Here is a 23,999-nt window from a genome sequence, read left to right as displayed (position 1 = left end):
GTTGGGTTTGCCACCGTTGCCGTTGCCGTTGCTCTGGCGTGTTGCGTGAAATCGGCGGACTCCCTCCTTCCTCCCGCCCCTTCTGGTCCCTTCACGGGTCGTTCTCTTACACCAGTCGTTTAACATAAAACCGGTCGAGTGTTGATGCGTGACTGCGTGCGAGTGTGTATATGTGTGTGGTTCAGTTCGTTCGTACGTTCGGGGGTTTCCTTTTTCTTATTCCACGCACCCAACGGGGAGTTTCCTCGTGACGCGCGACGACATTCATTCCATCCCGTCGTATGAAACGGGGCATGTTCTCTTGCTCCCTCTTTCTCTATATTGTGTGCTTGGCGACTGGATGGCGGCGTGATACTTGCACGGCGTTTCTTCGCACGATCTCGCGCCCGCGATCATTTGCGTGAGATCGTACACCGTTTATCCGGTCTGTTTTTCCGCTCTCAGAACTACCCTTGCGGATGGTCTCCTTTCCCTCTTACGTGTGCTGTAAGTGGCTTGTCGTCGCACCACCACCAGAGATCACCACACGAGATCGTTCTTCTTTCTTCATGCCGCATGCAAGAGATCGGCGTTCTTTGCGGGCATGAATCGGGGGATGACCTTTTCCGTCGTTGTTTTTGTTGAGTTGCGGTGTGCTGTGGGTCCAGGTTTTCCACATCTCATACTCTCAGTATCTTTCTTCTCCCATGCATACCTCGTCCTCGCTACGTCCTTCGCTCCACGAAACAGGCGGCAATAGATGCTTTGTATGTTCGTCTTTAAGACTTCCCCCATCGGTGTTCCACTAGCTAGTGTACACGTGTTTCATAATTTCTCAACCGTCTTCCATGATGGGGATGCCGATGCTTTACAGCATCCACCGATACTCCGGTCCGTTGCCACTTTAGGAAACAATTTGTGTGTTCGGAAATCATGGAGCCGCTTCCCGGCACCGCCATCAGGCAAGGCATTCGCTGCTTGCTCGGCATCGGAGCGTGTGTGTTTGTTGTGTCTGCTTTGGTTTCAGCACGGCTTCGTTTTCGGTTGCCCGCCACCATGTCGCCAAAGAATCTTCCGCCTACCGCCGCCACGCGTATGGGCCTTTGCAACCGTATCCCCCAGAACCGGTCAAAAAGCGCCAGTTGGTAAAGTTGGTTTTGTGGCGTTTTGGAAATCGGGAACGAACGGCTATGTCCAATGTTCGTTTTTTATAATATCGATGTGTGTGCACGTGTGTGCGTCTGTCCATTTTCCACACTGTATGCTCAACTTTAACCCCTTTCCAAACTCCCTTTTCCTAGTGGAGCAGAGTAAGGTTCGTTTTGTCGAACGCATTAAATTGAAATTAATTTGTGATAATGGCTTCCTTCTGGTGTAACAAATCGAGAGACATCTCCATTCCCGCTGTGTTTGTGTTTGCGTGTTTTTTTTGGTACTTCATCAACCTGTTTATCGAACGAGCAACTTCAGTAGTGTATATTACCGCTAAAATCGGTACTATGTCTACCGAAAGAGTGCTAGAATTAGCATCAAACCGTGATTTCAATCACATTTCCTCACTTGGTGGCTCACCGTCAGTTGAACTTTTTACCCTTTTTTCAAACCACTTGCCAAAAAGACGCACTCACTTCATACTTCAAATGTCGTTTTTTAACGAGGATGTTGGAAGTATTACTCGTTTCGAAGAAGTGCTTTTCGCCCGGGGGTGGCATTTTTAGAGTTATTAGTTTATTTCCTGGTATTTCATTACGGAAATATCATACACATCTCAAGCAACAGATAGGGTTCGTAATCTGCTCCAAAAAAGCCTTCGGTGGCATAAAAAAACACACAACCTCCCTTAGCTAGAGGACAAGCGAACGAGATAGAGAGCATTTTTTTGGTTGGAATAACGTCGAGAGTTAAACCTGTTGATATTCTGCCGGAGAGAAGAACGCGTTCGATGTTGCTGATGATTCTCCGTACATTCTTTTCTACCCTTTGGGGCGAGGCTCCCCAACGCCTGTCTCGGGGTGAGTTCGCCCGGGATCGTATCAAAAGCTGTGTAAGCAATTGCGGAAGCCGTCCACGAACCAATATACATTATGCATATACATACGTACGCACGGATGGTTGTTTTTTTGTTGCTTCCGTTCCGTTCCTTCATGAGCTCCACAACTCACGGAATGGTCTCATGTTGATGATGATGATGATGATACTGCGATGAGCGATACGAAGGCTTGCACGTTGCAGGGTGTTCCAATTGTCTGTAAGGGCACCTTCATTTCTAAATAATTGGACTAAATATATTAACGAAATTGAAAGAAAATCTGCCTTCACTTTCAGAGAATCGTGAAGAATATGATACGATTGGTTTTAAATTTCCTTTTTTTACAAGAACAAATAATATTTTGTTGAAACAAATTTCGACTCTCTGTATGTGCGTTTGGTCAGTTGATGTGAGGGCGGAAGTATTCTAAGATCTCTGGAATGTTTCGGTGGAGAGTGAGCTGGCGATAAACCGAATAGGAATCGCCTTCCCAGAGGGTTGTCAAACAACGGAGAGCCTCTGCTGTGGGGCACACGGAGCCCGGTTGTGGTCGAAGCGATAAAGTTTATCATCATCATCCCTTATAGCTCATGGGATGGTGACGGTGACAGTGACAGTGAAAAAGCGTACTCCACCAACTCTGGCGCGTCTGGGGTGCCGCACAGTATTGGTGAGTCAGTGTGCAGTTTACGAAGGGATGGGGCCAAATAATGAGACATGCGCTGCTACTACCCTCAAGCTATACTCGCTGCTTACATGAGATGACCAGCGATGATGATACGGTCGATGTGCGTTAGACGATGATTTGCCATTTGCTCTACCGTGTTCGTGTCTGTGTATTCCCCAATATGCCATTGATGTTGTCATTCCGCACTGGAGACATATGGATTATTGCAAAGTCCTCTTGGACGAAAGCGTTGATAATATTGTGGTTGACAAATTTTAGCACACGGTCTCCCGGGAAGTGGGACTTTTGATTGATAAATGAATGAAGTAAACGTAGAAATCGTATCCCAAAGACATTCTGTTTTTTTTTTCGTTTCTCATGATGGACTTGCCTTAAAAGTAATCACAAACCCCATTTACACTTTATTGGTTTAATAACATACACCTCGAAAGATACACCCTTCAAAGTGTTTCAAGGTCATTGAAGGGGAATAGAAGTTTAAAGGTACCATTTCCTAGGTACGGGAAGTATTTTGCTCAAGGACGTACGGTTTAAAATTGCCCAAAACCCAAAGGGAACTTTATTAAAAGGATCAACGCTTCATTGGCTGTACGTCTTCCATGTTTTACCCTCTCCAGACCGCATACGTCAAGTCCACTAATGGAACCCTTTTTTTTGGCACTACTCGCTTCGCTTGTTTTGGTTGTGCGTTCGCGTCTCGCCACACCTGTCTCACATAAAAAAAACCGTTGGATGTTTTCTACTCCATAAACCCAGCAGCGACTCGCGGGTCTCGCTCTGATGGAGGGGGAGGGTGGATACAATACGAAGCGAGATACCAAATAATCGGCCGACCACCACCATTTCCGTTCGGGCCGCGTTTCTGCTCTTGTAGCCCTCTCCTTATCTCGACGATTCTGCTGGGAAGGTGTGTTGTTTGGTTCTCTGTGGTTGGTGTGGCCGAAGATCCTAGCCGTCGTCGAGCCACGGCATGGGGAAACCAGTTCGGTGGGTTCTTGTTGAAGTTGTCTGTTGTTGGCTTTAGCTTTTTTCCTTTTTCTTTGTTGCTGCTGTTGCTTTCGAACAACAACTCGATCGCGTACGATCGCGCCCGCGCGTGGCTTTCCTCACTTCCTCGTCATCGCTCGTTCGCGTTTGCGTTACGCCGTCACCGCCAACGAGACGCCGGACTTGAATGCCGGTTTATATTCACGGCCCAGGGTTGTCCCCGCCGGGTGAAGGCAAAAAATGGCCTCCACACTGGTCGAAGATAAGCAGCGCGCAATGGCGATGACCACGGGAGGAGCCGATCTTTGAAGGTCTCATGACGCATTCGGGAGACACTTTTCACCGGGTGTATTTGTTTCCGTTTGTTTTGAACGTCTCTTTGGTGGGGTGCGCACTCTTTTCTCTTCCTACCCGTGGTTTCCTCGTTCGGTCTGATTCATGCGATTGCCCACCGCAGAAGAGTGTATTTTTTTAAAGTTTTATTTCTATCTTCATTTGTTACGGCCAGCTGCTGGTGTTGATGGTGCCGAGTCTCTGGAAGTTTATTGAGGGGTAGCCCACGTAATCAACAGTCGCTTCCCAGTCCTCCTGTATCTCCAATAGCTGCATACGTCTCGCCACGGCTATGAAGACGCACCATACGGAAGCCTGGAACGATTAAAATATCTTTCCAGTTCCTATCACAATTCCCGTCGGAGGATGTATCTTGCGTATCTCCAAATAGTAGCTGAGAGTTATTCTCTTGTTTCGTTGTTTTTTTTTTGTATCGCTTCCTTCGAGAATTGATCTACCCGAAGAAGTAACAAACATACACAGAAGCTCCCGTATTCGACAATGAAGTTGATGTTGATGTCAAATTGCGAATTTACTTTAGTTAACAACCTGTTCTTTTCAATTTGATATCCTTTCACTAATGACTAACGGTATTTTCCTTGTCCACATCACCACAACCAGCAGGTGAAAACTCGTTTAAACCACCAAACCTCATTCAGACTGTCAAGCATGTTCGAATGTTTCACAAAAGCCCGAAAATTACCAACCAAAAATCCCGAATTTGTTCTCACGTTCTGTTGGATTTTGGATCGTTTTAACGTTTGCAGTGCGTTCGTCTGTGGTTATGTGAGCCATTATTTATGTTTTACTTTTATGGTACCGACCCTGTTGCCTCGCAGCGAAGGAAACGCTTAATAAAAAAAGCACAAAACTTAATATGCACTTGTTCTAATGTATTTTTCTTTCCCAAGCGCTGATCGCGTCCCATTCGACAATCGGTCCGAAATGATCGTCCACCCTTTCCATTCTCTTTTCTCCCTTTTTTTTCTACCTTCCATCACAATCTTTCGTACCTTCGCACAAACGCAGTGCTCGATGCGTAAACTTATCCAAAAAGAGTTTAAAATTTGTTGTTTTTTTGCTGGTTGAAGCGTTCGATGAAAAAGAAGTATGACGACAAAAATAAAGGCATGAACCATTCGATAAAAAACGCAAACGAAAAAGGACATTGGGTAGATGTGGACACAAACCGTTCACATATATGCGATATGGGTTGGATGGTACGAAACAGGTTCATGGGAAAGGAAACACCACACGTCGGTCGAAGTAGAACCAGCGACCTCAAGAATGGTGCGAAAATGGGATAAAAAGAACAGTAAATCGAAGCACCCGACGAGTGCATTCACAAACAAGAACTCTTCTCGGTTCCCGGTTTGGGTCTGCTGTGGGCCCCGGGGAAAAGATGCGGTCCACGTCCACGTCCGATTATGGGACGAAATTTCGGTGTAAAGGAAAATCAACGTAAAAAAAGGTGTCCCGAGTACCTTTTGGTCTTGGTCCTCGCGTCGTCCTCCCGCAACCAGCGGGAGTTTGTTGGAGTTCTACCGAGGGCCATTTAACTTGTGCGTCGTCGAACCCTTTGACTCACGGGATCAACATGTTCGGTGCGGCTTTTGTACCTTTGAAGAAGGTTGCTGATGGATGTTGTGTGGTGTTGTGTGCTGTGCTGTGCGCTGGTGAGTGTGGAACTGGTCACATTCGGGCTGTGGGCTCTCCTCCATCTCTCTACCTAGCGTTGCGTGTATCTCACCCAAAGCCAAGCAAGCGATACACGGCCATCGATACGCGCGTTCGCTGTGTTGCTTTGGCGCCAACCTGCCGTGCCGTGCCGGGCCCGTGCTCGGAAACCAGACGGTCCATCCGGAGGAGACCCCAGGGCTGACTTTTTTGAGTGCGTGTTTCTCTCTTTCACTCTCTCGCTCTCTCTCTGTCTCTTCTGTTGCTCTGTTGGCGTGGTTTTACTGCTCGATCACCCCCGACTGGTTTATTTTCACGCTTTTCTATCAGTTCGTCCGTCTGTATCACTGCGGCGAGGCAGTTTCACCAATGCTGTTACCGCTTGTTGCTTATGCTCGCTGATGATCGGCATTGGGCACGCGGTTTGGGAGGGTGTGCTGCTTGAGATTCGGACCGGCTCTTCCCTCGCTTCCCTCTACAAACAACTCTCCTTCTTTCCACCGATGTTTCCCTCATTTGCACAGCTCGCATGACCCGGCAGTGAGAAGGAAATCTACTCCTCACTCACCTTAACACATTTCTTATCGCTTGTCTCATCCCTTGTCTGTTGATGCAAGAGCAAGACAACAACAGACGCAGGAAGGGCCAGGATGCTCCCCAGGGGTGGAATTCCACTAACCCAGCAACCCCCCGTATTTGTCTCATGGTGTGTCGTGTGATCTAATTGATACTGTTGTGGGGGACTTTGTTGTTCGAAATGTAAGAAAGGGATGCGTAATGGTGAGTTGTGAGAGTGGAGCTGGAAATGGGAGACACTCTCCGACCAAATCTCCTACCGGTTATGTTTTTGTCCGGCTGTTGCGTCTGTTGGGGGAATGCCTTACTTGTGGGTAAAAGAAAATACCAACAAAGGCGCAAGAAAACGCGGCTAAAAACAACAACCTCAAACGCGTTCAGCACGCTTCCTCATGTTCGGGTGAATGTTGAGGATTGCCTGATACAAGCAGCAACATATTACGCATATGTGATGACCCAGGCGTTCGGACGATGTGGTGGAGTGGGATATATGATTGCTTTTTAAAAACCTGCACGTGAGAAGATGAATCTTACCGTATTACATTGTGAATTATGAGCGCGATAGTGCCCTTCTTTGTCATGAATTGATTATCCTTGAGCCTTTTTCCCGTCACAATACATCTCAGTCCAGCGAGTACTGTTGGTGCTGTGGTGCGCCTTGCATGGTACCCAATTTTTGCAAACTGGTCACTTGCCGGGATGTGTTTTTGCATCTTTTTCGATTCCTTTATTCCCACGAATAAGTTCACGAGCGACTTATTCCTGCGTGAAATTTTGAAGCGAACACAGAAAAGAAAAGTTGTCCATGCAGGTAGCACCAAACTGAATGAGACAGGATTATGTATGATGTTGTGTAATTATGGCTCGGTGTAGCAAAAACATCCAAAATTGTTATTTTTCGTAGCTTGGGCTTTGTCAACTCAAACGTAAGGATTTTGTTTCGGTTTGGCGCAAGGGAAGGGTTTTAATGTTTGGTACAAATCTTTACGAATTCATTTCGCAGTGAAATTTTCGAAAGGATCCATACGTTTTAAAAAGGATTTTGTCACGGTTAACAAGTTTAAAATTTTTCTTCATGTATTAGACGAATAACCCAGAAAATCCCTTTCACGGCCATATCGAATTGCCGAGTGCGATAAGTAGAGGGATTTGAGTAAGAAATCCTGAAAGTCAATGTCAATGTGCTCGTAACAGCTCAGAATTACAGTGCTCTTGCTCGTTTTATTTTTGCTTCGGGTACAGGTAAAGAAAAATGGTGCATCTCCACCAGGCAAGGAGACCTGGTAAAGTATGTGTGAAAGAGCACGATCACTTTGAAGGTCTTCTTTTCGAAGGACTCCTTGGCGTAAGATCACTTTTCTCTGATTAGGAACGCAAAAGGTGTGTATCTGAAGGAACAGAAACAAACGAGCACGTTGAAGTTGTGCGAAACTCTGTTACCTGTTGCACATGCAGTTTGAAGATTGGATAGGGCCGTCGAAGGCGTAATGATTCTCTGAACTTTAATCCCCCGAGTGACTTCATGATGAATCCGTACAACTGAGGAGAAACGTTCGTGTGAAATACGGCACAGGTTTTTCAGTAAATGTTCGTTGCAAAGTTTGCACATATGATAACCCGGAATGTAAATATTCTTTTGAAATATTTAATTGGAAGTAAAATGGCTTTCGTACGTACCAACTGCTCGCTGGTGCAGCTGTTGGTTGTGTGCAAGAAAGAGTGAATTAAATTAAAAGCCCTGCTCAGTTGCAGCGCGCGTACCGCTTCCGATTCATGAAACCGTTTAGAGAAGGTAAACCATAATAATAGCAATAATGATAATAATAATAATAATAATAATAACCTTCGCTTGGGACGGAGACCAGATCAAAAGGACAGAATCACCGTGTGGATCATGATAAAAAGCGGCCACCACTAGGAAGAAGCCGCCAATTGCCGAGAACGGCAATGAAACGGGATTCCGGCAAGAAGAACTTTAACTGAGACAGAGCGAGAGCGAAACCTGTAGCATGGGATGCTGGTCAGCCGGGGTTTTGGTCCAGGCTGTGCAACAACCAACACACCCGTTCGGCCCGTCCAAACAGTTCGTGAGACAGGCGACAAGCGGTAGGGAAAGAAATTGAGCTGCAAAAAAAACAACAACAACGCAACATACACCCGCCAAGTGATCGTTGTTGGGTCAGGTTGTGGGTATGAAGCCGGGTGAGCTGGTGTACGGTGGGTCGAGCAACCAACGGGGCGAAACGGATGCCGGGTCGGCCTGAAATGATCACACACATTCTCTTTGGGCCGTCGTCGTCTCGCAGTCGCCAACCGTCGTAGTCGGAACGGTCGCCGCCAAACAGTCGCCATCATCATCATCATCATCATCGCCCTTAGTTGGGTGTGGAAGGGAAAGGGAGATGGGGATGGGGTGGTTTGTCGGCATCGGGATTCCTTCGGGACGTTTCGATGTGGCAAGAGCGAAACAAGAAGCGAGAGAGGGAGACAGAACACGGGGGCTTGAAATGAGCGCAAAAATGATATAAAACAACACACAGAATCAACAGAACCGAGCGCGTTGGGGGTGGGATGATGGGCAGAGCGACGACGAAGGGTGATCTCGATTGAACCGGCTGGGCTAGTGAAGAGGGAGGTGTTAAGGGGTTGAAGTTTTGAGGGGCTTCGCACCGCAATACCTCCCCTGTACTCACCCATTAATCACTCGATTTTGAATGTGTGCTATGAGGAGTGCTTCTGATCACGATGATGATCGCCCACCAACATCAATGTGAGTTGGCATGTGAGACGGGAGGGAGGGAGGATAAGCATCGGAAAAGCAAGAAGGGAAGCAGATTGAACATGTTGGGGCTGGGAGTATGTATGTATGTATGTATGTATGTGTACGTCTGTCAGAGGGCTATCCCAAACACGTTCTAGTACCGCGCAATTCCCGGCCCCACGAACCGGAGAGTTTTTTGTCACGCGCGTGCTCACCGGTTCGCATCTCATCTAATCTCACCCGCCGCAGCGAGAAGGTTGCTACCAGAGCCCCAGCGTATTCATCTCTCATCTGTTGCATGGAGTGGAGGCGCAGTGGCGGAATCTAAATGACGTGTTGCCGCTGCTATACCAAGGGATAAAAGTTTCTTTTTTATCGGCGAGGGGTTTTCCCGAAATCCGCCCAAAACATACTGGTTGGGATGTAATAATGGTCCTGGTGGCAAAGTTTTTGTTTTATGAAGAAATAATCATGATCGATGTGGTGGAATTATTTCATGTCTCGACACCCTACCTGATTTAACTTTATTTTGGTTTAAAATTGATGGAATTTGCACCAACCCGCGTGATTGATTAGAATGCCGGGAGGGGTCAACCGGGTTTTTTGTGGCCAACCTCCCTTGGTGATGTGATAAGTACGATAAGTATTGTTTTTTTTTTTGTGTTTTATCCGATGTACTAGGTCAGTTCGAATATTTCAGTCAGTCTATAATCAAGCGAAGAGAGTTATGAATGAAACCTTGATGGCTAAAGACGTCCTGTGTGGAGTAAAGCACACAGCAAAGTAGCAGTGCATCTACTAAAGTTGGTTACTTAATAACTTTGTTATGTTTTCTTGTCTTTACAGAATCTGCCGGCAGAAAGAACAGTCCGGACATCAAGCAAACAGAGAAAAAGGATGTAAAAATAAAAGGTAAATCAAAAGACGTAAATTACAGTTTGTTTGTCACTGACCTTGGTTCCCCGAGTATATAACCGCTCTGTTGTGGTTTTATGCAGTTTATGCTAATCGGGCCGTTGAACCTAAATCACTCTGGTCAAAATTATGACCTTTCGTTCACAATCGCAGCAGCGTGATAGAGTCGTCCGGCTTGTTTGTGATGCTGCTCGATTGTGATAGACAGCCATTTTCTGCTTCCCTAAGCAACAGTAACAAGGTTCTACAAAAACAACCCCCTTTACTGAGCAATTCCTTCTGTGAAGAAAGCAAGATTGGCCTATTCGTCATCTTTTCTTTTGCTGCTAATGTCGGTCTATTCTAATGTACACAGCCGGCTCACTTTTCAAGCAGGAAACACTTATCGCTTTGTTTCGCACTTAGAAGACTTCGATGGAGCAGAGGCAGCAAAACATGCGCACTCCGTCTGCGAGGACGTTGTGTATTTTTTTTTTGTTAAAAAGAGGTTCACCCGAGCAGTGGTGACACCACAGAGAGTTGACAGTTTATTTTTTTAAATACCCATCGCATCGGAATCGATCGTGGCGACGTCAGCTAGTCACAAAGCATTATTTAGCCCGTTTCGAAGGCGCTATATTTATTGTTGGTGTGTCCGCGCGTGTTTGTTTTGGGGGTCCTCTGGGAAGGGGGATGACGAAACGACGTGTCTATGATGCAGGTCTTTTTTTCTAAGTTTGATCAACATTACGAAGGCGGATGAGGGGATGGGCTCTGGCACAGTGTTGTGTCCAGGGGCTGGACTATGTAGCGCAAGATATTTGGTGTGAGCATGCATAATAAAGTAAACAGTAGTAGTAAAGCACGGCGGGGATTCGTCTTCATTCCGTCCCTGCTGATGATGAGATCACGATCGCGAGGCAGAGTTAGATAGTTTTGAGAGCTGCTGAATGAACGATGATCAGACCACGGGTTTCATCCCAAAGTCCGAAGCAAATATTACATGTTTACCACTGTAATCCACATCCAACGTCATTCATATACTTGTAGAAAGGCTTTCAGAACTGTCTGGTCAGTAGCCACAGAATGCCGGTTAAATAATCTCTTCTGTTGCGCGTTCTGCTCGATCATGTGCGGTGTATATGCCCTTATCAAAGTTTGCCTGTTGAATCAGGCACGTTTAATCGACGAGGCCGTGACGGTCCGACGTACCCTGTTTGCGACTGCTGAGAGAGAGAGAGAGAGAGAGAGAGAGAGAGAGAGAGAGAGAGAGAGAGAGAGAGAGAGAGAGAGAGCGAGAAATAGACGACGTTTGCCCTCAGTAGGCGCGTAAATTAAATTAGCGATAACGCCACTGTACTCCATCGTACCCAAGTCATGCCTTGGCACAAACAGCGAGGAGCACGTAGGGGGTGTGTGTGAGAAAAAAAAATAAATAAAGAGCAGACCCGACGGTTCCGTCAGTCAGTCCTCCATCTAGCGCTAGTGTCAGGGCGGACATTTCTTCCACGTATTCTTGCGTAGACATCGTGCAAAAATCCGTCGAGGACACTCCGGGGTTTTGGTCGTGTAACGGTGCGTGGAGGGAGGCGCTCGGCTTTCTAGCAGTGTGCAGACACATTGATCTATTTATTTTACAGCCAGAGAATGCATGCGATTGTGGCAAACTGTGGGGATCCTGTGTTAGAGCAGCTTATGCTAAAGGGGCGGAAGGGAGGGGGAAGGTGTGATAGAAATTCCGGCGTCTATGTAAAGTGAGCTGATAGTGTCGTTCCGGATATTTGCAGGGTTTGAAGGAAGGTCTAGCGTATTTGCATAATTGAAGCATGATTTAAACAGCATTATACTTTGCACCGTGCGTAGATGTTCAGTACCAGTATACCAACTGCCAAACTATATTTTTATACAACTACTGGCAAGTAAGATAGTCAATTTCACCGACGACGCTAATGTCAAGTGGGAGTTACAATTTTAATTCATCGTGGAATTCAATCTACAAATGGAACGTTCTACCTCTAGTATTTCTTTTTTTCGTTCAATGCTGTTATCAATTGGACTTAAGTACGTTCAACAGAGGAAAAGAACACCGATCGTCTCACACAAGGGGACCATAAGAAACTGTGCAAGATGTAAGAGGATCCCCGCGAGGGGGGTTCGAAGTTCCCGCGTGAGAAATGCGTTTGTGCTCCGCGTTGTTATCGGGCGCCGCGAGTCCACTCGCGCCGCGTGTATACATATATTTGTGCGATCAGCTGTCACAGGGCGCGTTGACATGCTGATTGTTATTGTTGATGTTGTGTTTGAGTGTGTCCGTTATCTCTCTCCTTCTCTGTCTCACACACTGTCTTTTCGCTCCCCTTCTATGCGTTTCTGTCTCTGTCCGTATCGGCTTGATAGTCGAATCGCGAAGGAGCAGTCCGCGGCAGTACCAACGGTTTTTCAGTCTTTTCGAGTCCGAGCGGATGAGCAAGCGGCTGGCCCCAGCTCGTTTGTTGTGGTGGTGGTTTCATCAACCCCTTTAGGCCAACCCCCACGCCGTTTTGCAACGACTCTCTGCTACTTTGGCAGCGTAGCTAGTTCGGTGGATTCTCGCGTGCTCTGCGGCTCTGGTTGATTGATGTTTTTTTTTTGTGTCGGAGCCGTTGTTCGGTGCTGTATCGGTCAAGATCGCGTTTCGGAACATGTTGTTATCGGTTGTGTGACGAGGGGGCTCATCCGTGGCTTAATTTGTGACCGTACTGCCTGGCTGGGAGTTCGAAAAATGGATTGATAAGATAGTAGTGAATTGGTTCAGTTTTTGAATGGTGTGAATCTATTGTTATTGAGTATTGTCCGTAAGCCAACATACCAGTGGAGTGTTGAAGACTTAGACGCTGAAGAAAAGTAGTCAAATTTTGAGTGAATACATAGGTAAGAAACCTGTTCCGAGGACAGCTTACAAACACGTTCCATTTAGCTGAACTTTTACTAGTGGAGATTTGCAAGATCACTGCAAAAAGGGGAGCCTATCGAACTACTACCCCCTTATGCTGTCTAGTCGGATTGCATGGAAGGCGAAATGGCGTACTGTTTTCTCTTTCCCACCGCGCCGATCACAGCGCAGTCCGTTGGTCCAGTTGATTTGCGTGGACTTTGACGTCGGGTTCACCTCTTTGCTTCCTTCGTTGTTCACCGGCACTCCGCTGGGTGGTGGTCAAAAGTGCCTGTTATCAGCGGTTTTCGTCGCGCTTCCTATTTCGCACTGCTAGACACCGTCCGTCCGTCCCTGTCCCAATGCGTCAACAAAGCGGAGGGTTCATCTTTCCCTTTCCTCACCCATAGTACCGGTGGACGGTGTGGACTACGACATTTGCAAAGAGATGCGAATCGGGCGAATTTTTGCCACTCCCGACGGATACGGTTTCGAACGTGTCCGACGGTGTTGCTGACTACTGGTGCAAGCGGTGTGAGATATTTGCGCTTTTTTTGCCCGCCCATTTAACACCTCCGTTTAAGGTCGTTGCAGCATATGTGTGCCGTAATGTGGCGTATCGAGGGTAGAATTTCCAGCGGAAACCGATGGATATCAAACGCGCGGTATAATTGATCATTAAACTGCAAAGCAAATGATCCTTAATCTGCGAAGCGTTACGTGCTAGTAAGATCTCTGCTGCTGTTTCATTTGGTGTTTGTTTTTCCTGCAACGAATATGGGGACAATCTTCTGCCAGGGTGGGGTCGCCGCACTGTCGCCGAGTGAGATTTCTAGGAAAATCAAAAATAATTTCATGCACCAGGGGTCGGGGACAGTTATAACGTGACATAACAGCACGCGTTTGAGCGCGAGTTGGTGTGTGCGCTTGACAGGAACGCGGCTTGAAGGCTCGCAAAAATAACAACACGATCGCGGTTTTCGATTTTTACGATCATGTACCCTGGCACCCCCTAAGCGCCTCTCGACGTGTGCGACAATGAAGCAACCTTCACATGGGGAAAATGTTCTATTGACATAGGCGCACGGACACGGGGCCAGCTTCGACGCCGAGACGCCGAGTGAATGAATTGGCCTGTCACGATCATCTCACCCTAAAGCGTGGGGGGAGGGGGGAGGGGGGGGGGGTTGGATGTTTATGAGCGTTGTTTAAATTGTCATGTCACACTGCGCAAAGACACCCGAAAAGTGGAAAATGTGGTGGTATTCTAGCCGGGTGGGTCAAGGAAAGTAAGAGGAGAAACGTGTATTTTACGCTTTTCATCATCCATCTCCTGGTCATCGCTGTCGGCGATCGGAAAGGAACACGCTCCATAACATAACGCCGCCACTGATCAGCAACACAGCTGGCAGGACTTTCCTTGAACTCCGTCGAATCCGTTCCGCGTGGGCAGAGTGTTGTCGAACTTTTGCACGTCCTTCCCCACTTCGCGAAGAACGCACACACACACCTCCTCTCCCCGACGCCAATGGCCGGAGGTATTTTTAACCGAGTCAATGCTAACGCGAACCGCGAACGCTTCGTTAATCAATACACCGTGGAGGCGACCAGAAGCGTAACATTTGCTGACCAACTTGCTTCTCTTCGCTCCAAGGTGTGTATCGATTGTATGATTTCGATTTACAAGCACCGGCACCAGGCGTGTATTTGTTGCGTGACTTGGAAGCGGTGTCCACTATGTGTGTATGTGTTGCCCTTTTGGGTCACACGCGACCTTGATACAATGGTGGAATAAATTTCAATTGAAAGCACCACCAGAACCTCTGGACAGTGGAACTTGGTTTTAGCAAAGTCCACACACCGAGCAAGTCGAATGTTCTAACGTCTTGGATGGTGTTATTACTCATCGACCTAAAAACGGTTTCTCGATCCACAGTAGGAACACCTTTTTTCCTGATATGAGGTTAGACACACACACATTGCGTTCCAGTTGCCTGCCACTAGAATGTCTTCAGTTATTCAATACCTATTGACTCAGACAACATTGACGTGCGCTTTATCTCTCGAGCGGCGACGTCCAAGATAAGGACGAGTGCGTCTCACGAGGTGCGATAGTGACAACCCCTTTCCAACTGTCAGCTGTATTTGGCGAAGGGTTCGCGCATTTTTCGACGGCCAAATTATCCACCCCCTTGCCAAACGGAAGCAGCTGTTCGTTTGGGAAGGGGATGATCGATCGATCGGTGTTGCATGAATGACGTAAAGAAGAAATTCGTCGTCAGTAATTTCTTGTTAAATGTCAACTGAAATTCGGAACATTCTTCCAACCTATTTACCAATTCGCACCTAAAGTTAAGGGTTCGGTTAAACTTTAAATATGTTCACGATCTTCTTGGAGTCGCATTAAAAATTACCTTACTGTAATGCGACTAGTTTGCTGTTTGTTGATTTATACAACGAGCAACAACACCGTGCTCTCTAGGGGAGGTATCTTGGCTCAAGCTATGCTCCGGCACATATTCCACGTCTTGTTGAAAGCGTTTAAGCGCAACGGTTTTGACAGTTTTTGGCACAAGAGTTTGGATTTTCCCGTTGATCAGAATGAGTTGAATTTTTGGCAACCGATCGAGCGTTTCGAGCGGACAAAAAAAAAAAACAAACACAACCGGACGAGGGAAATGGGAAGATTGTGGGCGTGTTTCGCCGCCAACACGCTAGCAAATATTTTGGCTTGCACGGACTCATCCTAAATGATGATCAGTTTGCTTCGGTTTTACAACCGATCGTGAAAGATACGAGCGCACAGGAGGGGGTACGTGATCACTTGCTTCGCAAATCTATGGAGGTAGTATGCATTATTCGGTGAGGAGCAATATCCCAATGGATGCCAAGTCGGACGTATGTCCCATTGCCAACCGATGAAAACATTCCACCTTTGCTCGCCACGTAAACAAAAGCCAAGATTAATTTGTTTACATCTTAAACTATTATTCATACGGCGATTCTCGCTCGGCGAGAAAAATGTTCTGTTTTGTCGTAGTCGTCACCCGCTCGAGTGTCTGTAAACAATTCACATTCAGTCTGTACAACGCCTTCGCTGACGATGGGCGGTCAATTTTGTTGTTTCGCTGTCCTTGGACTTTGCTCTCAATTCCGATTGAGATGTTCTACCCCTTCTCCGGTATGCGATTAGTTGCCGCTTTCCTTCTGCATTATGAGTTGCAGCAAATTAACTCATCTTCGCACAGTGCACACAGTGTGACGTTTCGGACATCTCGTCCAGCTGCGTCCTAAGGAAGGTGTCACTTTGTTTCCGTTTGCCGTTGCAGTCCCTTGCACACACTCACACACGGAGCCAGAAGAAGTTGTTCGGTTGCATCGGTCATTGGACAGATGGTCATTTGGCGAGTTTGGGCGAGTGTGCGCTACTGCGGATGGAAATAGCCGTCCAACCGATCCCAAAACCCCGAGCAATACCCTGCGCTACCCTGATTCACCCTTCTCGTGCGTTTGGCATTCGGCCACCTTCTCAACCTTCTCAACGGGCGACCAACTCCCACCACCCCCGTCATTCAGTCTGAGCGGTGCGCGGCCTCCCTTCCCAGAACTCGAATGACAGCCAGCGCGCGAGTCAGCACGCGTTCACTTCTTCTGGTGGTCGCCGAATGGTGCAAAGAGGAGCCACCCACGTACCTTTTTTTTTTTGCTGTTTGTTTCTTTACTGCTGCTACCCCCAAGATCGAGCGTCCGACCGCAGAAGAATCGATCGTAAAGAAGGAGCAGAGATCCGAAACGATCACACACACACACGCGGGGCAAGCAATCATGCTCTCGGTCGGGGAATCCGCGCGTCTGGCGGTGGTTTGCCGTTTGCTTGCGTGTTCGAATTGGCTCGCCTGAAGTTGAGGAGACCCCCGCTGCTATGCCGTTTTTGGGGTGACGCATGAACGAGAGTTCGGAGAGTCGTGCGGGATTGAGGAGAGTGTTATTGGCAACAAGTGGACAACATTCTGTTGCATTCTGGTGGAGGGGGGGGTGTACATGGTTGCAGAGAGCGAATGGGTCTGTAAATTGAAAGGAAACGCGCTGACGCGGGGATTGTAGTAGCCTGCGATGCAAAAAATGGCCAATAAAACAAAAAAATATTAACACGAATGGCAAATGTGCGCCTACTCGCGGTAAAAATGCGAAATAAGCTGCAGTGGTTAGTGTAGGGTATGAAAGAGGGGGAGTGGGGGGAGGAGGGGGGGGGGGGGGTGATCGTTGGATCAGACAAGAGGGGAGGGATCGTTCCTTGTTCGCGCGCGGTTCGCGTTTCCATCGAATAGAGAGTAGATTTCTGCGAAGTTCAACAAGGAACTAGCGCAAAACACAACCTCCTGAAGGTGATGAATCAAGCATTAGCTCTAGGAAGGGAATTTTATGCGTCCTTCAGTGATCGCGGAGTCTTGTGGTCAGAGTTTCCTTTTTGAATTCTCTCCCCAAAATTATCCACTTAATGTCATCCAAAAGAATTTTAAACACATCGTCTTGGGCCTCCCCTTCCATCATTTTGCGGATGGTTTCATTTTCGTATGATCGGCATCGGCGGGTCCACACACACACAAAGCAGCATAACCAGTACAACTGGGGCGCACACACGGCCACGTATTAGATAGAGGACGAATGCGCGGGAGCCCGAGTAATTCTTGCGCTCTCTAACGCCTGCCACCGCGCACTCGGTCGTGTGAGGGGAAGAATCAGACGCCTGTCCATTATCGGGTTCCCCCTGTTTTTAATGGCGGGTAATATTTTGACGAACTCACCCCCCAGTGACGGGCCACTGCGAGCGGTGGAAGCTTGTTGGGGGGGGGGTTGGGTTGAAGTGTCTCTGTGTGTGGTTAGGTGATGTATGAATTTTTGCATGGGTCGCGGAGCAACGTCGCACTCCTGTCATTCTCCCAACCAACGGCGCGCGCCTTCGAGTGTTGGTCAGTTTCGTTGGAAGACTTCGCGTTCGAAATAGCACCCGGCCGTCCGCGAGCTTTGCGAGCGATAACAGTGCTCTGACATATCGGATGGGGTTTGAGGGTTGGGCTCTCACCCCACGCAAGCCCCACCAGTCGCCGACTTCATACGACAGGTAAACCTTTGGCGCTACGGTACGGTACGGTTGGATGAAGTTTTTTTGTCTTCTCTCTTTACCCCGTGCTCGATCGGATGATCGTCGTGTGCACCGGTTTTTTGCCACTTTTGTGCCTTTCGATGAATGGCGCACACTGTTGGCAATTCGTTTCGCCTTGGTTCCCCTGCATCCCAACACCCGATCCTGCCACCCATGGGGTAGCTGTAGGGTGCCTTGGGGTTGTGTACGGCGTTGAGTTCGTTCGTTTCGTTTGGCGATTTTACGAAACCACCCTCCACCCTCGGCGCATGCATTTGTGTGTATGATGAGTGGTTCCCGTAGCGGATGGCGCACGGTGTGTGTTGTCGCGGTGAATTTCGCGCTTGTTTTGCGTCGATGACGTGACGTGGGAGACACACAACGCTTGCGTCAACCAGAACAACCACCACCATCCACCCACCCCTCCCCACCCAGCGCGTGTTCACCTTCCCTGACCAACCCGCCCGGCTTCAACCTTCGCGTGATGTATAGAAGAGACAGTGGTTGAGAGTGGCGAGAGAGGTCGGGGTTGAAATCGCGCGTGCTGACTATTGACCAACGTACGTGTATAAGGGTGTTTTTTTTGTTGGTTTTAATATGTGTGCGTTTGGGGTTGTTTATTCGAGAAACTACGCTTCTGTGTGAGCTCTCCGATTCGATCGGTCGATAATGGAACGCTGACGTCCGACGAGGTGGGGTGGGAGTGAGGGTGGACTGGAATTACTGTTTCGATCGCGAGTCCGTAAATGACGGTCATCCCCTAATCTCTCCGTTTCGCGTCTCTTTCCATTGCACGCATGACACAGATCAGACGCGCGGGCACACGCGATGTGTTACACACATACACCAAGCGTGTGTGTGCGACACCGAGGCAGATGTTTTCTGGTGTCGCCTGTCGGTGGAATTGGTGATCGAGCGAAGCCGCGGGTTCGGTAATTGATCCGTTGCCCGATCCGCGACATGTACGAGGAATGGAAGTTTAACGAAGCAAATAGAATTTTACGCCGTCCGTCGTTCTTGCACGAAACACTCGCCCCTGTCTTTTGACATCATCAACCCTTAGAAAACATCGGAAGCCATCCGATTCCTCTAGCTATCTGGGATGCACTTTAATAAAATGGAATTGTGTTTGTACACCCTCGCATGCGTTATGTAAGCGTAGATATATTGTAAGTAGTTATGAAACGTATAATGCAACGTGACATTGACAAAGATCGTTTTGGTTCAAACTAATCGCATCACAGCATCGCTGCAGTCGCTACTAAACAATTGTTAAGCAATAATTACCTGTACCGTATTGCGATCCCGTGCCGATCGTTCGTCTAAGTCTGGTCTTGCATTGCTTGCATAAGTGTTATACCTAAACCTGATCGGCTCAGTGAGACGGACGCAATGATGGCTCACACCGTCCCTTGTCATCTCGACCCCCTCTGAACCTCTGAACACCTCTGCGCACACACACACATACACACCTCCTTTGCATCCGGATGTTCTGAGCATCGGAGCACAATACGAGTTCCAAGTGCGAATGACGTCAGCGCAATATGGTGTGGAGAAGCTTGGGATGAGGTAATTCCCTTGATTTGCATTTTGCGCAGCTGATGTCGGAGAACAGAATCCGAAGTGTGTGAGTGTGCATGTGTTGTTGGGTGTATTGCGAGACACATCGCCCAGCATTTTTTGTTTTGTTTATTGAACGGAAACGTTCCGGTCACACGGAGTTCCATCCAACCAATGATTTTCGCGATGGTGAATCACGACCACTTGCCTGACTTGCCAAGATAAAATCGCGGTATGCGGTAGAATGGAGGTGGAGTGATCGGGATGTAAACACACCGGGGTGATAGCCACCGGGGGCAATGACGGTTTTGGTGTGTTATCAACGCACGAAATGCAATCGTACCGCGTCAAACATTCCGCGGTACGGCGGTGATTAAATGGATTTTCTATGTCACTTATCTTCCACACCCCTCGAAGTCGCGTTTGCCGTGTACATCGTGTAGTCCACAGCTTTTCGAAACACAATGTGTTGTCGTAAGGGAAATCCCACGACTTAAAAAGAGTAAAACAATAAACAGGTCGAAAGCATAAGCCACCCCGATATTTGGTTCGAACGTTCGCGATCGCGGAAATGTACGGTGGACCGATCCGATAACTGCTGATAACGAAACCGAAGACGACAACGATCGACAGTGGACTTTTACTTTTGTCCCGCATTTGTTTTCTTATCTCATTCGCTCTCTCGACTGGCCACTGTGAGGGCAACATTGTTTAGTCTTGTGCAGGTTGCCCAGGAGATTACCAATTCGAACTGGTTTAAGCGGAGTGTGCAAAGGATTTTCTTGAGGCGTTTGCACATTCGCCAACTTTTTCGGTAGGATCTAAGGCTCAAGAGGTTGCAAGAACGTACATTGGACGAGAAGAACGAGTTTGCTCGTGCCGCCACATACCAAGAGCCGCCCAGTCTAACGGGCTAATGCCCGGACCTCACCCTCACACATGCAAATATTTTGTGGCGCTCCTCTGCAGCTGCAGGAGGCAACACCCGGCAGCCCACCCGTTTCGTTTAAACCAGTTTCTAGTGCACTCACACACCATGCATCACCACCTCGTCTCGTGTGGCAGCCCTTCGAGACCAACAACACAACTGGGGAACTGTGTGTTGGCCCCTGTGCCGCTGTTGAAAATGCGTTGTTTGCGGCAAGCATTATGGATTCAAATCATGGTGCGAAAGAAATCCCTTCCGCTCTAGTGCCGCATCGGGATGCATCTTGTGCACGAATCAAGCCGAGTTCTGCCTGCAATGCGCTGCGTCACTGCTGGTGGATGGTGGGTGGGTGTCAATTGGCGTAGATTGATGGTGGTTTGCTCCTTTTAAAGCCATCGTTACTGCGTTACACCGCGACACCGTGAGCCGTAAGCTGCTGCACATCCATTATTGCTTTGTTTACAAAACTGATGCTTCTAAATAGGTTGAAATTAGCTGTGCCTCCAATTCATTTATTCAGCATATTCCGTTCGCAAGGTCGGAATCACAAAAGGTCACTAGTGAACCTTCTGCACACTGGGCGTTGTAAAAGCTCAAACACTAATCAATGAATTCGGGATTGGAACGGTACCGTACGCGAGTACGTATGGCGACCGTATGGACAAAGGTTAGCATTAGCATCTCGTTTCTGACCTGCATGCCACCTTATAGTTAAAAGTCGCAAAGAGACACGTGCGACTGCTTTTTTGTTTGTATGTAGTCGCAGTAGCACTACAACTTTGAAGAGACGCCCTTTCGTGATCGCATGGCGAGGCGATCTTCCTTTTGCTTCGATTCTATTGCAACAGTTGCACTTGCTCTGATTATACTGATCTTTGTTTTCTCTCTATCATGTTATCATTCTAGATGATCCAGGTGGTGGTGGACGTGGAGGAGGTGGAGGGAATGGTGGCGTTAAACCCGCTATGGAAATAGCAAACCACCGCAACGAAGGCAAAGCGACGTCAGTGAGTCAGCGGCAACAGCAGCCCCAACAGCAGCAGTATTTGCCCAACGCAACTCTGAGCACCAATGGTGATGGTGGCGGAGAACGGCAGGGTCAGCTGACGGGAGCCGGAGTAGGGGTAACGGCAGTACCGACTTCCACGACCAACGCTTCCAGCACGAACCTAAAGTACCTGCACAAGAAGTTCAAGCGTATCGCCAGCGCCACGCTCGCGGAAGAGGAAGAGCAGCAGCAGCAACAACAAGCGGTGACGGCGGCTACAATCACATCGTCCACGACCACATCGACGCCGACGACAACAGCAACGATCACAGCGAACGGGCGTCCGGGGCCCGAAATAGTAGATGTCGTTGCGTCAGCAGATCAACCGTTGGTGGGGTCCACATGCTCAGCAAACTCGTTTCCCCCAGCCGGGCCGACGTCGGTACGATCGTACGAGTTGGGTACCGTCGAGGCGAGCGTAACATTAGCAGCGGAGCGAATCGCTGCGGACTGCGTCGGTGATGAATCGTCGCAAATTGTGACTGCCGTGACGACGGGCAGTAGCCGAAGCGGCGTAACGACGGAGGGCAGTGATCGTGTGCTCTCTGTGCACCACCCGGGGCGCCCCGGCTCGTCCAGTGTACCTTCGGACAAATTCGGTCCACCGCCACCACCGACGGCTGATAGGGGGGCGGCTCTTATCGGTATCACTGCCACCTTCGATTATCACCAGCAACAACAGCAGCAATATCAGCAGCAGCTCCATCCATCGCTGCATCCTGGAGTGGCTGCCATTGCTTCGTTCCCTCCCCAATCGCTGCTCGTGCATCCGCACCATCAGCTGCTCTTTGGCCATCATTCTCAGGGGCCACCCTCGGCGCAGCAACAACAACTCCGACATCCTCCTACCAGTGCAAACAGTGCAAACGACAACATCAGAAACAGCAGTAGTAATAGTAATAGTGTTAGCAGTAACCTTAGCATCCAGAGTGGTAGTAACATTAGTGCTAACGGTGCCGTGTTGTTTCCGCCGGTGGCACGCGTACCATCGTCCGGGTCGACGACGTCCCAAATAGACGATAACTGTGATTTTGGTGTCGCATCGATAGCTGCGCTGACGAATCGTGCCGTCGACAAACCTGCCGCGGTCCAGTACGTTGTGAGCTATGCCGCGTCCCAGCACCATCCGCATCCTTCTGCGCTGCTGTACGCTAACGGTGGTGTCCCAACAGCGGTTCGATCGCAACACCCCGGCCTATCTTCGTCTTCCGGTGGTTCTTCGGGTTCTCCGTCCCCACCAACGGGGGTGCCCAATGCCAATCTGAGCACCAATACCATCACCAACAACAGCAACACGACCATTATCAGTACCAACCACGTATCGGCGACAGTGCCTGCGAACAGCAGTGGACCGTCAGCCGTCACCGTGACACCTACGGGCCGGTACGTCTGTCCGTACTGTCAGATGAACTGCAGCAAACCGTCGGTGCTGGAGAAACACATCCGACGCCACACGAACGAACGACCGTTCAAGTGCGACCTGTGCGAGATCGCCTTCAAGACCAAGAGCAATCTCTACAAACATCGTCGGTATGTAGCGTTGGGCTAGAAAAGATTTCAAAAGTCCTTTCTAGAAAGTTGGGTTTTATTTTCGAGCATAAATGTTAATCTAGCGTACGGAGTAGTGCGCGGGCACCTAGCGTTAAAAGGCGGCGTACACTGCTGGTACTTACACTTGTGTACTTCTCAGACCATTCGCATCGAGTGATCTAACATAGGCTTGCGGTTTGATTGCGTTTCTCGTGACGCATTTCCTTCCTTATCAGTGGAGCGTTGTGTGTTGTTTAGCGCAGTACCAGCAGCTGTGAGAACTGAGCTGAGTTTAACTTCGTGTCGGAAATATGTACCGACGGTGCAAGGGATCCAAAAACTCGTGACAAAATTATTTGCTTCGGCATGTATACTTTTCTGTTTCGTATACTGTTTAATCATCATCATCATAGAATTTTTATTTATTTTATTTTATTTACCAGACAACATAGAACTTTTGTTATTTATTTCTATATATGAATCTATACTTCTTTTGGTTTTGCAGCTCCCGTGCGCACGCATCCAAAAGCCAAGGAGAAGATACCTCCGGGTTGTCCCTGCTGGACGAGGACGGCGGTTCTCTTGGAGGTTCCGATATAGACGATAAGGAGCTTAGTAACAGTGGATCGGAAATAGTAAGTTCACTAATTCACAATCCTCACACAGGAATCTGGAATAATGTGGATTGTACGTTTCAGATGAACTATCGAGGATCACCGATGGATGATCGCGTAAACTCACCCCAGCAGTTGCTGATGGAGAAACCCTATAAACCCAAATTCCATAATGCTGCATTGTATACCCGTTTTGAAAACAAACCTCATGCAGGATTGATCGGAGGAAGCACTGCTGGAGCTCAGCAGCCCGCGGGATCATCGGCTATTGGAGGATCGTCTAACAGCGTAACTCCTACGGTACCTCACTATTTGGTGAGTGTCATTAGTATATTTAGGTG

The 23,999-nt window shown here is 48.4% G+C and overlaps 1 protein-coding gene across 1 annotated transcript in view; it reads left to right on the top strand.

Annotated features, from left to right (window-relative positions):
• Positions 1-23,999, top strand: part of LOC128302160 (mucin-5AC) — a 39,136-nt gene that overhangs the window by 7,118 nt on the left and 8,019 nt on the right. Inside the window, exons 2-5 of the mRNA XM_053038911.1 lie at positions 9,877-9,942; positions 21,373-23,044; positions 23,550-23,679; positions 23,743-23,973. Coding sequence (XP_052894871.1) covers positions 9,877-9,942; positions 21,373-23,044; positions 23,550-23,679; positions 23,743-23,973 — 2,099 coding nt within the window. The remainder of the gene's footprint in view (positions 1-9,876; positions 9,943-21,372; positions 23,045-23,549; positions 23,680-23,742; positions 23,974-23,999) is intronic.

This window comes from Anopheles moucheti, chromosome 3 (genome assembly GCF_943734755.1).
Source record: "Anopheles moucheti chromosome 3, idAnoMoucSN_F20_07, whole genome shotgun sequence".
In the NCBI taxonomy this organism is placed as follows: Eukaryota; Metazoa; Arthropoda; class Insecta; order Diptera; family Culicidae; genus Anopheles; species Anopheles moucheti.
Note: the sequence above shows the minus strand (reverse complement) of the source record. Positions and strands in the feature narration are given on the sequence as shown.